Source organism: Euleptes europaea, chromosome 20 (genome assembly GCF_029931775.1).
Source record: "Euleptes europaea isolate rEulEur1 chromosome 20, rEulEur1.hap1, whole genome shotgun sequence".
Taxonomy (NCBI): Eukaryota; Metazoa; Chordata; class Lepidosauria; order Squamata; family Sphaerodactylidae; genus Euleptes; species Euleptes europaea.
In genome coordinates this window covers 20,404,390-20,418,831 of record NC_079331.1, presented here as the reverse complement: position 1 = coordinate 20,418,831, position 14,442 = coordinate 20,404,390, and the positions used below count along the sequence as shown (strand labels likewise).

At 48.3% G+C, this 14,442-nt stretch overlaps 1 protein-coding gene across 1 annotated transcript in view; it reads left to right on the top strand.

Annotated features, from left to right (window-relative positions):
• The window catches only part of SV2B (synaptic vesicle glycoprotein 2B), a 38,450-nt gene that overhangs the window by 854 nt on the left and 23,154 nt on the right, over nt 1-14,442 (top strand). Inside the window, exons 2-4 of the mRNA XM_056865749.1 lie at nt 10,563-10,743; nt 12,643-12,794; nt 13,864-13,997. Coding sequence (XP_056721727.1) covers nt 10,563-10,743; nt 12,643-12,794; nt 13,864-13,997 — 467 coding nt within the window. The remainder of the gene's footprint in view (nt 1-10,562; nt 10,744-12,642; nt 12,795-13,863; nt 13,998-14,442) is intronic.

Here is a 14,442-nt window from a genome sequence, read left to right as displayed (position 1 = left end):
CCGGAGGAGAGGGGAGACCTAGCCAGGAAACAGAGCCGGTTACGAGACTAATAATAATAATAATAATAATGTGATGAGAAAGACATTCTGCTGAGATCCTGGAGAGCTGCTGCCAGTCTGAGTAGACATGACAGACCTTGAGAGACCAAGAGTCTGACTCAGTATGGCAGCTTCATTTAGGAGGGCTCCATGGCTCAGTGGTTGAGGATCTGTTTGGCATGCAGAAGGTCCCAGGTTCAATCCCCAGCATCTCCAGTTAAAGGGACTGGGGAAGTAGGTGATATGAAAGACCCCTGCCTGAGACCCTGGAGAGCCGCTGCCATTCTGAGTAGACAGTTCTGACCTGAATGGACCAAGGGACTGATTCAGTGGAAGGCAGCTCTGTGTGCTTCATGGAGTTGAATAAAAGAAAAAAGTAAACAGATGGCTGAATATTATAAATAGATGATTTTTTTCTCGTGATACGCATTTCATGATAAACATTTTGCATTTTTCGTTAAGTGGCGCACACTTCCAAATAGCATAATTTCTCACTGCCAAACATTAAATATTTATTGGTGTATTAAAATAAACTTGCTACCATTAAAAAACACACACACTGTAGTTGAAAACGAGAGTTCTTCAATATGTTGAGTTTAACATTCTGAAGCAGGGGTCCCCAACATGGTGCCCATGGGTGCCAAGGCACTGCCGGAACCTTTTCTGGCACCCACCAAGTCTTTTTAGGAAGTGGGTGGGGCCAGGTAGGGCTTTTGCCTAGCAAGGCTTCTTACTGACTGTTGGAGATTTGATTGGCTATGTAGATTTTTTTTTAAGTTGCTTTGTCAGCAGCTGCCACCAGAGCATAAGGCTGAAGAAGAAGAGCTGGTTTTTATATGCCGACTTTATCTACCACTTAAGGGAGAATCAAATCAGCTCACAATCACCTCCCCTCCCCCTCCCCACAACAGACACCCTGTGAGGTCGGTGGGGCTGAGAGAGCTCTAAGAGAGCTGTGACTAGCCCAAGGTTACCCAGCTGACATCATGTTGAGGAGTGGGGAAGCCAGCCCGATTCACCAGATTAGCGTTCGCCACTCACGTGGAAGAGTGGGTAATCAAACCCAGTTCTCCAGATCAGAGTCCACTGCTCCAAACCACCGCTCTTAACCACTACACCAGGGATGGGGAACCTCAAGCCCAGGGGCCGTATGCGGCCCCCGAGGACATTTTTTGTGGCCCTCGGGAGCTCCGGGGGCCCGCCGCGGAGGCGCTGCATAGGCAGCCCTCCCTGAGGGTGTTCCTGGGGCCACGGCTTGCAGGGGTGCTGCGGCGCCCTTTGGACCTCCTCTCACCGACTGACGGCTGTTGGTCGGCGAGAGGAGGGGGAGGGACGCTTCTCCCAAAGTTGCCCCTTCTAGCCACAGCGTGCAGGAATGCCAGGGCACACTGCAAGCCCCTTTTGCTGCCTGTCGGCTGTTGAGCAGTGAGAAGCGGGGGGGAGAGGCCCGCGGCTCCCGGCGGCAGAGCAAGCGCGCAGGAGCCGATCAGGCTTCAGGGGGCCTTTTGTGGACTCTGGGGCAGGGAGGGCATGAAGCCTGGGGCCAGGTCGCGTGGGGACGGTGTGTGTGTGTGTGGGGGAAGGCTTTTCTCCCTCTCTTTCTGTCTCTTTCTTTGTCTGTCTGTCCTTTTCTTTCTTCCCCTCTTTCCATTTCTTTCACCCTCTCTCCCTTTTCCTGTTTCTCTGTTTTCCTTCCTTCCTCCCTTGCCGATCAACCGCGGGCTGCGCCTCCCTGGTTCCTCGTTTGCTCAGGCCCACCACTGGCTGCCCTCCCGCCTGGGAGGGGGGGAGGACCGGGGGAGCCCTCCAGGCCTTCTCCCCTGGGGTTGCCAACCTCCAGGTGGTGGCTGGAGACCTGGCAACCCTAGCCTCTCCCCCCCACCGGGAGATCTACACCTGGTATGGCCCCCGAATGATGTTATAAGTGTGCAAATGGCCCTTGGTTGGAAAAAGGTTCCCCACCCCTGCACTACACCACACTGGCTGTCAACTATGTTACTGAAGTTAAGCTGTGGCAATGAGTTTGTGGCTGGCTCCACCTCCTGCGGCAGCAATTTTGTGGCAGGCATTCTGTGACTGCGCCCACCATGCCGTGTTGGAATTCCAGACTTGCCCACAGGCTCAAAAAGATTGGGGACCCCTGTTCTAAAGAATGCTCACCCAGTGGCCAGTTTATTTATTTATTTATTTGCTACATCTATAATCCCGCCTTTCAGCCCCAGCAGGGCTTCCAGAGTGGCTGAGCATAGCTAGAATTTATGGGAGCTGAGGCAGAGGATATTAGTAGGTGTCGCTGCGCCTCTCCTGATCCTTTGTATTTGCTCAGAACAAAGACATTAACCATGTCCCTATTTAAGGGCAAGGTAGAGCTGCCAGGTCTCCCGCTCCAGCGGAACGCCTCCTGCCTGGCACCATCAGTTGCTTGCCGACACTCAGAGGGTGGATGGGGAAAACGGGAGGGAGAAAGGGTATGGCACCAACACCATGATGTCCCAAAGATAGGGTTGCCAACCTCCAGGTACTTGGAAAACTAAGAAGAAGAAGAGTTGGCTTTTATATGCCGACTTTCTCTACCACTTAAGGGAGAATCAAACCGGCTTACAATCACCTAACCTTCCTCTCCCCACAACAGACACCCTGTGAGAGCATGACTTGCCCAAGGTCACCCAGCTGGCTTCGTGTGTAGGAGTGAGGAAACAAATCCAGTTCACCAGATGAGCCTCTGCCGTTCATGTGGAGGAGTGGGGAATCAAACCCGGTTCTCCAGATCAGACTCCACCACTCCAGACCACCGTTCTTAACCACTACACCACGCTGGTTCTCCTTACTAAGTGTATTAAACAATATTTGTATTCACGTAAGCTTAAGTTTCATTGTTTAATACACTTAGTAATTGTGAATTTTGGCATTATTGCTGCTTAGTTTTCCAAACACACACTGCAGCAAGCTAACGTCGTTGTTTTGCACAACCTCCAGGTACTAGCTAGAAATTTCCTGCTATTACAACTGATCTCCAGCCGATAGAGATCAGTTAACCTGGAGAAAATGGCCGCTTTGTTGTGCTGTTCTTTGCCTGCAACCTCCAGGTGGTGGCTGGAGACCTGGGGTTGCCAACCTCCAGGTGGTGGCCGGAGACCTGGCAACCCTAGCCTCTCCCCCCCCCCCACACCGGGAGATCTACACCTGGTATGGCCCCCGAATGATGTTATAAGTGTGCAAATGGCCCTTGGTTGGAAAAAGGTTCCCCACCCGTGCTATACAATGACCAAACTAAGACCAGGCATGTTTCAGCCTTATCCAGGCCTTCCTCAGTGGTCATACATAAAATTATTATATAATACACATCCTGACATCTCCATTAAAGTAATACAAGGTAAAAAATATGTAAAACCTTTTTATTATGTGTGGCTTTGTGTAGGAATGTTTATTCCAACAAGGGCATTTTATCTTTCACGCTTGACATCATATACAAGGTGTGAGCTGTGGGCCATGTTTTAATACACATGGAATAAACATTCCTACAAAGCAGCCATTTTCTCCAAGGGGACTGATCTCTATTGCCTGGAGATCAGTTGTAATACCCGTAGATCTCCAGGCTCCACCTGGAGGTTGGCAACCCTGGTCACACCGCAAGTCACCCATGCAAATTTTTGGGGTTGTTCAATGATGGGGGCACCGATTCATTCCAGGGGCTCAGGTTGCTTCCAGCCATTCATGGCACAGGGGATGGCTGGCATCCCTCCCTCCAAGGACTGCACCTCTGTAAGAGATCCTTCTAGAGTAGGGTTGCCAGGTTGCTGGTTCCAGCGGGCAAATGCCCCCCAATTCCCCAGGCTGGTTGGAGCAGCAATCGCATGCATGTGTCTCAATTACATCACTTCTGGGTTTACCTCCAGAAGCGCCGCATCACAACAGGATGCTTTAGCACTCAGGGCCCCCCCCCCCCCCCCCAATGCTATGGTTTTGAGTGGTGAAGCATCCCGTCGTGATGCAGCGCTTCCGGGGTAATCTTGGAAGTGATGTAATCCCGTTATGCACTGCCCCAGCCCCACCCCAAAACCCAGCGTGGTATAGTGGTTAAGAGCGGAGGTTTGGAGTGGTGGACTCTGATCTGGAGAACCGGGTTTGATTCCCCACTCCTCCACATGAGCGGCGGAGGCTAATCTGGTGAACTGGATTTGTTTTCCCGCTCCAGCACATGAAGCCAGCTGGGTGACCTTGGGCTAGTCACAGTTCTCTTAGAGCTCTCTCAGTCCCATCGACCTCACAGGGTGTCTGTTGTGGGGAGGGGGAGGGAAGGTGATTGTAAGCAGGATTGATTCTCCCTTAAGTGGTAGAGAAAGTCGGCATATAAAAACCAACTCTTCTTAATCTATTTTGAAGAGAACCCAAGAGGTTGCCATCGATTTCAGTGGATCCTTCTTCCAGGTAAACAAGTTCAGAATTCTGCCTGCCTATAGTCCACAAACCATTGAGAAGGCACCAGTGGATTTAAGATAGCCAATTCCTATTGAGTCTAGCCATTTAAGGATGTTGGCGTAAGGATTTATGCTATTGAATTTTCCCCCTCTGCTTTTTTTAAAAAAAGAGGCAGCTGGTATGAAACTGAATAATAAGGAAAAAGAAAGCCAGTTCTAATAAGAATAATTAGTCATTTTGATCCGCCTTCGATACTTCACAGCATGAGTTTTTTTTTAAAGGAACTGTAGAAAATAATTTTCCCTCCAGATATTTGGTCTGTCCTTCCTCGTCTTCCCATGCACCTTGAATTTCTAAATGTTTTAATCGCCTAAATTCTTTCGCTTGCGAAGCAAGAGCATCAGGCTACATCTGGACTGGGAGATGGCTGGATAGCATTTCACGTACGTCAAGACTGCAGAGTTGGCACAGACGCTGTCCAATCACCCCTGTTCTGTTTGGATTGCAAACAGGCCGAGGTAATACGTCAGTAACCCGGAAGCCTTAGGGGAGAGTGTTGGCATGGGGTTGTCCACTGCCACTTACCACAGTCCAAGAAACTGTTCAGTTTCTTCCTTGCATCTGGCAAAGGAGGCTTCTAGAAACACCAGGGCCTCAAAGTAGTCTGGTGTAGTAGTGAGAGCAGTGGTCCCTAGGGTTGCCAGTTTCCTCTTTGCCACTGGCAGGAGGGTTTTTTGGGCAGAGCCTGAGGAGGGAGGGGTTTGGGGAGGGACTTTAGTGCCATAGAGTCCAGTTGCCAAAGCGGCCATTTTCTGCAGGTGGACTGATCTCTATCGGCTGGAGATCAGTTGTAATAGCAGGAGATCTCCAGCCAACACCTGTAGGCTATTACTATAATAAATGGCACCTGTAGGCTGGCAACCCTAGCAATCCCCAACGTGGTGCCTTCAGGCACCACGGCGACCACCGACACCTTTTCTGGTGCCCGCCAAGTGTTTTTAGGAAGTAGGAGGGGCCGGGTAGGAGTTTTGCCCAGCAAGGCCTCTTTTTGAGTATTGGAGATTTGATTGGCTGTACAAATTTTTTATAATATTGCTTCAGTAGCCGCTGCCACCACAACACAAGATTCCACTGAAGTTAAGCTGTGCCAATAATTTTGTGGCTGGCTCCGCCTCCTGCGGTGGCCATTTTGCTATCATTTTGTGATAGCCATTTTGTTGCTGCACCCATGTGCTGGGTCAGAATTCCTCTGGGTGCCAGATGCCTCTGGGTGCCAGATGCCAGAACAAACGCCAGGGCACGGCAGTGTCTCACTTCGTTTGGTAGAGGCTTCAAAAGTGTAACTTTGTTTCCACACTGGAGGGAGATCGAAGTTGAGCAACCAGGACTGGAACTCCATGTCCTTTTGGTTTCACCCTTTTATCGCCCTTCTCCAACTCTGTTCCCTAACTCCTTCCTGATCTGGAGAACCGGCTTTCATTTCCCGTTTCTCCACATGAGCGGAGGAGGCTAATCTGGTGAACTGGGTTTGATTCCCCACTCCTACACATGAAGCCAGCTGGGTGACCTTAGGCTAGTCACATTCTCTCAGCCCCACCTACCTCACAGGGTGTCTGTTGTGGGGAGGGGAAGGTGAATGTAAGCTAGTTTGAGTCTCCCTTAAGTGATAGAGAAAGTCAGCATATAAAAACCAACTTCTTCTTCTGCCAAGATCTAGCAGCGTGGTGTGAACCAAGGCTAGGGTTGCCAACTCTGGGGTGGGAAATACCTGGAGATTCGGATATGTAGCCTGGGGAGGGACCTCAGTGAGGTACAATGCCATAGAGTCCGCCCTCCAAAGCAGCCATTTTCTCCAGGGGAAATGATCTCTGTCGACTGGGGATCAGTTGTAATTCTAGGAGCTCTCCAGTCCCCACCTGGAGGTTGGCAACCCTTAGCCAAACCCCCGTGGCACCGCTGTGGGTAGGGTAGCCAGCTCTGGGTGGGGATATACCTGGAGGGCAGAGCCTGAGGAGGGCAGGATTTGGAGAGGGGAGGGACCTCAATGGCATAGAGTCCAATTGCCAAAGTGGCCATTTTCTCTATCGGCTGGAGATCAGCTGTAATGGGGGAGATCTCCAGCTGGTTGAATATATGTTTAAACACGTTACTTATGTGTCCGCTTCATACAGTTATCTCTGTGCTGATCACCTGGAGGTTGGCTACCCTAGCTGTGGGGCCTTGGCTTAGATTCAGCCAGCAGTGGGGCAGTCCCAGAAGGGGCTTCCAGTCATTTCCTGTGCCACTTCTCGTGGGGGGCACTTGGGCCAGTTGTCTTCAGTGGGACCAATGTCCTGCCAGCTACCCAACCAATTGCCCTTTCTCTCTGGACCCGATCCATGCTGCTTCCCAGAAGGAAAGGAAGCCGCTTCTTCTTATTGGGACGCTTGCCAAGAGAGCATGCAAGGACCAGCAGAGAGGAGAAATGGGGGGCCTGCAATTGGCATACCTAGGGTTGCCAGGTCCCTCTTCGCCACCGGCAGGAGGTTTTGGGAGCAGAGACAGAGGAGGGTGGGGTTTGGCGAGGGGAGAGACTTCAACACCATAGAGTCCAATTGCCAAAGTGGCCATTTTCTCCAGGGGAACTGATCTCTATCGGGTGGAGATCAGTTGTAATAGCAGGAGATCTCCAGCTAGTACCTGGAGGTTGGCAACCCTAGGCTCTTGACGGGGTCAGTGCCGACCACTGGTACTGATCTTCACCAGAACACATCAACGGTTAAAACCAAAATGGATGGGCAAGGTCAGAGATATTGTGTGTGTGTGTGTGTGTGTGTGTGTGGCTGGTTTTGGCTGAACAGCTGGCAAGATGGATTTTCTCTGCAGAAAGCAATTTACTCTGCCGGGTCATTTGCTTTTAATCCGGGATCGGCAGCAGGAGAGCAGGTTGAGTGAGGGAGACTCAGGGAGGCAGCATAAAAACGTCCAAAAGAAATACAATGAAAGGAAGCCCGATTTCAATGGCAGGTTTCCAGCCAGGCCTGATTTAGCAGGATTTGTCTCTCTTTTCTGTTATCTGGCTCTAGGATAGCCCCTATGCTTCTCTTGCTCTGTTCATAAGACCATAAGTCAAGTCAAGTCAAGTTTATTGTATAAGGCCATAGGCCATTACAACCTAAAACAGTATAGCAACAGGTTAAAATATACAAAACCAATATCATTAAAAGAATACAAAAATTAAAAATTAAAATACGCCCATTCGGCTCTATCCAGCTTTACCACCTTTCATGAGTTATTTTGCCCTGATTTTCTTGGCCGCCAGGCCATACAGTGCCATTCTTTGAGAAATATACGGGTCCTTATCTGATAGCAAATAGATAGCAAATAAGAACCAATGTGGTGTAATGGTTAAGAGCGGTGGTTTGGAGTGGTGGAGTCTGATTTGGAGAACTGGGTTTGATTCCCCACTCCTCCACATGAGCGGCGGACGCTAATCTGGTGAACTGGATTTGTTTTCATGCTCCTACACATGAAGCCAGCTGGTTGACCTTGGGCTAGTCACAGCTCTCTTAGAGCCCTCTCAGCCCCACCTGCCTCACAGGGTGTCTGTTGTGGGGAAGGGAAGGGAAGGTGATTGTAAGCCCGTTTGATTCTTCCTTAAGTGGTAGAAAAAGTCGGGATATAAAAACCAACTCTTCTTCTTCATAAGAAAAGCCCTGCTGGATCAGACCAGGGCCCATCAAGTCCAGCAGTCTGTTCTCACAGTGGCCAACCAGGTGCCTCTAGGAAGCCCACAAGCAAGACGACTGCAGCAGCATTATCCTGCCTGTGTTCTTCAGCACCTAATATAATAGGCACGCTCCTCTGATCCTGGAGAGAATAGGTATGCATCATGACTAGTATTCATTTTGACTAGTAGCCATGGATAACCCTCTCATCCATAAAATGTCCACTCCCCTCTTCAAGCCTTCCATGTTGGGAGCCATCGTCACATCCTGGGGCAGGGAGTTCCACAATTTAACAATACTAGATGGCTAGATGACTGGGGAAGGCACTGGCAAACAAAGTCTGCCTAGTAAACGTCGGGATGTGACGTCACCCCATGGGTCCGGAATAACACAGTGCTTGCACAGGGGACCTTTACCTTACCTTAGATGATCCTAATGGTCCCTTCTAACTCTATGATTCTATATGCAATTTCCAAACCAGCTATAAACTAGATTTTGAGCTGTCACCGCAGAATCAGCTCTGTAATGAATGTGTGCTTGTATCCCTCAATGCATGATCAGCCCATTGAATAACAATCCCCTTGCGGCGGGTGGGGAGCCAAAATTTAATAATGAATAAATGAGAGGGAACCACAGCTGGCTTGCCGCCAAGAGGCTGAAAAAGCTGTGATTCACAGGGAAGGATTTGCTCACATTCTGATTAGGAGAAATTACGGTATTTACAGACTCCTCCGAGGTATGATTAACATGATCTGCAACCCCTTTGTTGTGAAATCTTGCCGCGGTGTTTCTGTTGGGCAGCTTTTTAATTTAGCGAAGCTCTCTGGGTGGGGGTAAAGAGAGAAGCAGTTCCCTTTTCCGCTTGCTGTTTGTGAGAATAAAGAAGAGTTGGTTTTTATACCCCGGTTATCTCTACCTTTTAAAGGTAAGCTTGCCAGCCTCCAGGTGGTAAACCACAAGAAGAAAAAAGGCTCTGTGCTGTATAGTTAGTTGCAGGCAAACAAAATAATAGCACAACAAAATAATATAAACATGAATTGCTATAATTAAAGTGACAAAAAAGGTGAAAGGACAATATACAATTACAATACAAAAATACATACAATGTGACACATACAATATATATACAATATGCACAAGATAGAGTCAGCCTGAGTATCAGTATATATTCTTTGAGACAATATATCAAGCTTCACCATAAGAATAATAGAAGTCCAAATAATAAAGATGAAGATGAAATTATTTCATTGTTCTTTTTCTAGGTAATCACAGGCTTGAAAGGATATTTCCAACGTTATTCCATAGCCATGCAAGTAAGGACGTGTCTAGATCATGTGACCACGTTTCGCTATGGGCTTCATCAGCTAAAGGATCAATAGCAAGAGATAGAATAACCTCAATAGGTGCTATATCTTAGTGGACCATATGGTTCTTCATAGAAATCTCAAAAGGCAAGTCTTGCATGACTATGGAATAAGGTTGGAAATATGCTTTCAAGCCTGTGATTACCTAGAAAAAGAACAATGAAATAATTTCATCTTCATCTTCATTATTTGGACTTCTATTATTCTTATGGTGAAGCTTGATATATTGTCTCAAAGAAGGATACACTGATACTCAGGCTGACTCTTTATCTTGTGCATATTGTAAATATATTATATGTGTTACATTGTATGTATTTTTGTATTGTAATTGTATATTGTCCTTTCACCTTTTTATGTCACTTTAATTATAGCAATTCACGTTTATATTATTTTGTTGTGCTGTTCTTTGCCTGCAACCTCCAGGTGGTGGCTGGAGATCTCCTGCTATTACAACTAATCTCCAGCCGATAGAGATCAGTTCACCTGGAGAAAATGGTGGCTTTGACAATGGGACTCTATGGCATTGTACGTATGTGCGTCAAATAAGCTGAATCCTGCTCCTTTAAGGTGTATGGGACAGAATGAGGCCAGGGCTCATCGTAAGCCATTCTTTTCTCATGCTTCCACTAGACAACATTCATTCACCAAACAAAAGGAGCTGGTTGAAAGAGGAGCAGATACAAGATGGCGCCTTGGAGTCAACCTCCCCATGCACAAGTGTCTCTTTGCAGAAGGCTTCTATAGCCAAAGCCAAAAAATATTTCACGCAAAAAAGCAAGCAAACAGTCAAGACTTCAGCGACTTTATGTTTGCCAGCTTTCTGCTTCGCAGCATAATGAAACAAAGGCTCAGGCTCTGAAAATTAGAGTCCTGCTATAGCTGCTATAGTAGGAAAGCGCAGTAGGGTGACAGTTCGGACACACAGAAGGATTGGCTCAGATCCTACGACAGACCGAACACGGCTGCCCCTCTGGGAATAAGACTGTCCTGGTTCTGCTTCTAATCCCCCCTTCTGTCTCCATCTCCCCTGTAGGACTGATCGTCTACTTGGGCATGATGCTGGGGGCTGTTTTGTGGGGGGGCCTGGCAGACAAACTGGGCCGGAAGCAGTGTCTCATCCTCTCTCTCTCCATCAATGCTGCCTTTGCGTTCCTCTCCTCCTTTGTACAGGGATACGGATTCTTCCTCTTCTGCCGCCTAATCTCTGGTTTTGGGTGAGTATGAAATTCTCCTCAGGAAAAGCCTGGCTTCTATTTCATTAAGGAGAAATCAGGCAATATTTTACATCTGGGTAGGGTTGCCAGTACCAAGCTTGCTGGGGGTAAAGGGAAGATGACTGGGGAAGGCACTGGCAAACCACCCCGTAAACATAGTCTGCCTAGTAAACGTCGGGATGTGACGTCACCCCATGGGTCAGGAATGACCTGGTGCTTGCACAAGGGACCTTTACCTTTTTAGGGTTGCCAGCACTACCAGGAGAGTTTGAGCGTGGTGCCTGGGAGTTTGAGGTGGTGCCTGGGGATAGTGGACTTTGGGGAGGATGTGATGTTACTTCTGGGTGACTCTCTAGGAATTTCCCCTGTTATCTGAATTGCTCTATAATATGGGGGGAATTAGCTTAAGCAATCGGTAACTATGTATTTATAAAGCGGGATGCACTTAGCTATACCAAAATCCGTTTAATGAGACCTTGAATAAAGACAGACAATGGTTTCCAAATTAAATAGTGTTTATGTCTTTTTCATTCAAATCAATGATGCATGCACACATACAGAGAAGACTAGGAAATTCACAGAGAGGAGTATAAGCACAGATGCCAACGTGGCAGGAGGTCGTTGGTGAGGGTATATTTACCTTCAGAGGAGGCGTTGTCCAAATTCACGTAGACTAAGACAGATTGAAAGTTAAAGCCGAGGTGGGGGCAGGGGGTTCCCGTAGACTTGACCAGCAAGGTGGGAGGGAGCGTGGTAAGGCTGCGCAAAACCAAACCAACAGAGTAATGGCAAAAGTGCCAGGAAAGACCTAAGGTGACATAATGGGCTGGGGGCACCCCAGATATACTGTTTTTCTGGGGGCGGGGAGAGGGGATTCACCCCTCCTAGGTTCCCAGGTGACAAAAGGTGACAAAAGGATTAATCTGTGGCTGCCGGGGTGGGGTAGTGAGAATTTGGAAATCTATTCTAATTCCAATGGCTTTTGCAACCCGGGAGGAACCGGGAGATAGTTGCTGAAGTGATTAGCGTTCTGGAACAATGGGTGCGATCTCTGCTAACGTCTGGGAAGCGCTGCTGCATACTGGAGGAACGACTCATCGCTGCTATCAGGATCGCTGTTGACGGCCCATTAAGCTGCGGATGCTGCAATTGGAAGGGGGGTTTGTTGGCATTGACTACGTGACTGGCTGCTTTCCACGAAATGGCTGCTGCTGGAACAGGCTTTGCACAGGAACATGGAGTCTCTCAGGATCACTGGAGATGGCCCTTGCTTCTGTTTCCAAGCGGCTGGCTGCATGGAGCTTGCGGGAGCAGCAGTGTCAGTTTCAAATAGACCGCGCAGCGGCCGCCCAGTAGCATTTGGGGAGGGCGCGCGGCTGGAGCAGTAGTCGTGTGCCTGCATAGTGGGTTGCCAGGTCCAGTCCACGAGTTTTAGGCAGACCCATATGCGATCACCCCTAATCTCTATGATAAAGACCATGAAGAAATGGGAAATTCCTACAGCATCACTTCTGCAACCAGAATAAAATATGCAAAGTCAACAGACATGTTAAGTTTCCTTAGTTTAAATAAATAGTTTATTTTAGGGACCCCTAAAGGGTACAGAAACCCCTCCCCAGATTGAAGTCCCTCTAGCTTCTCAGTTTTCATCAGGCATTGTGCACATGTATTCAAGCTTACCTTTGCACTCAAAAGGACTAGTAACTTGCTCCCTTTTCAAAGTGAAATGTTTGATTCTCTGGATGACAAATTTCACACCCGATATCCAGTTCTATGGAGTACTCAAAGTTCATTCTTCAGAATGGAACCCTGGATAACTTGTACGACTTAAGCGTTGATGTGAGGGCTTTGTGGGGTGTTTGATTCTTCCTGTTTCTTTTTGGTTTTTTGCTTTCTTAGAATTGGGGGCACCCTCCCTATCGTGTTTGCCTATTTTTCTGAATTCCTGTCCCGTGAGAAGCGAGGGGAGCACCTGAGCTGGCTTTGCATGTTCTGGATGATCGGCGGTCTTTACGCCTCTGTCATGGCCTGGAGCATCATTCCACATTACGGTAACCACTTCGAGATCCATCCTCTGAAGCCAGGTGCAGCAGTCACAGTGCCAACTTCCAATTTAAAAACACACCTCCCCCTGCTTCCAGGTAGTCCCAGGAAGTATAGCAAGACTAGATATCACGGGGAGGGACCATGGCACAGAGGTAGAGCCTCTGCTTGGCATGCAGAAGGTCCCAGGTTCAATCCCCGGCATCTCCAGTTAAAAAAACCAGGCAACAGGTGATTGGAAAGGCCTCAGCCTGAGACCCTGGAGAGCTGCTGCCAGTCAGAGTAGACAATACTGACCATGATGGACCAAGGGTCTGATTCAGTAGAAGGCAGCTTCATGTGTTCATGGGTCAGGGTGGGGTGTGTGGGTGGCTTGTGGATGGAGAATCTACTTGACAGGGCAGAGCCTGGCAATCTGTGGGCAGAGTCTGATGGGATCTGGTGTTTCATGGGTGTTCAGACCCCTGGTACTTTTTTTACAAGTTGGACTGGTATAATACTGCGGGTAGCGGTGTTTGTCTGTAGTAGTAGAAAAGAACAAGAGTCCAGTAGCACCTTAAAGACTAACAAAAATATTTTCTGGCAGGGTATGAGCTTTCTTGAGCCACAGCTCACTTCTTCAGGTGCTACTGGACTCTTGCTCTTTTCTACTGGTATAATACTGGTTATCAGTCCTTCTTCATGTCCCACTAGCCCTTGTGCCCTCCAAAGTCATCTGAATTTACACTGGGAAAAATCTGACGTTTGCGTGCACAGCCTGCTTTCGGAAGAATTAGAACTCACCCAAATGTCCTCAATGTTTGATCAGTTTTACACGGAGAACAAGCAGAATTCTGCAGTGCATACATTTGTATATTTGCATATTTTGGATAATTTGGCTCTGCTCATTGTCATAAGGGGCAGGAAGCTGTTCTCCAGAGAAAGGAGAATGGAAAAGTATTGCGTGGTAACCAATGCACTGAGAAAGTCTGAGGGGACCATTGCAGGGATCACGAAAGCACTGGCAATTCATAATGGGCCAAGAGAAATTAGTGGAGAATGCGGGAAGCTCTCCTCACACTCTCTTCCTGTTCACAGGCTGGGGCTTCAGCATGGGGACCAACTACCACTTCCACAGCTGGAGGGTCTTTGTGGTTGTCTGCTCTCTGCCTTGCATAGCCTCTCTTGTGGCTTTGAAGTTTATGCCGGAAAGTCCACGTTTCTTGCTGGAGGTAAGAAGGCTTGCAAGAAAGTTGAAACCGGCAAGCTTATATTTCAATGGGTACTGAATACTGTGGGAGGGAAGGAAGCATGGTATAGCCCAATCTTGACAGCTCTCAGAAGCTAAGCAGGGTCGGTACTTGGACAGGAGACCTCAAAAAAAGACTGCAGAGGAAGGCAATGGTGAACCACCTCTGCTCAATCACTGGCCTTGAAATACCCCACCCACCAGGGGTTGCTACAAGTTGGCTGCGACTTTACACACATCCTGAATACTGTGATGGTGTAGTGGTTAAGGTTTTGGACTGGGATCTGGGAAACCCAGGTTCGAATCCCCACTCTGCCATGGAGTCTTGCTGGGTGATCTTGGAACAGTCACACACTCTCAGCCTTGACCCTGGCAAATATTTGCTTTGGAGACCTCCTGTCAGCTCTTGACCCATCGAACCAGAAATC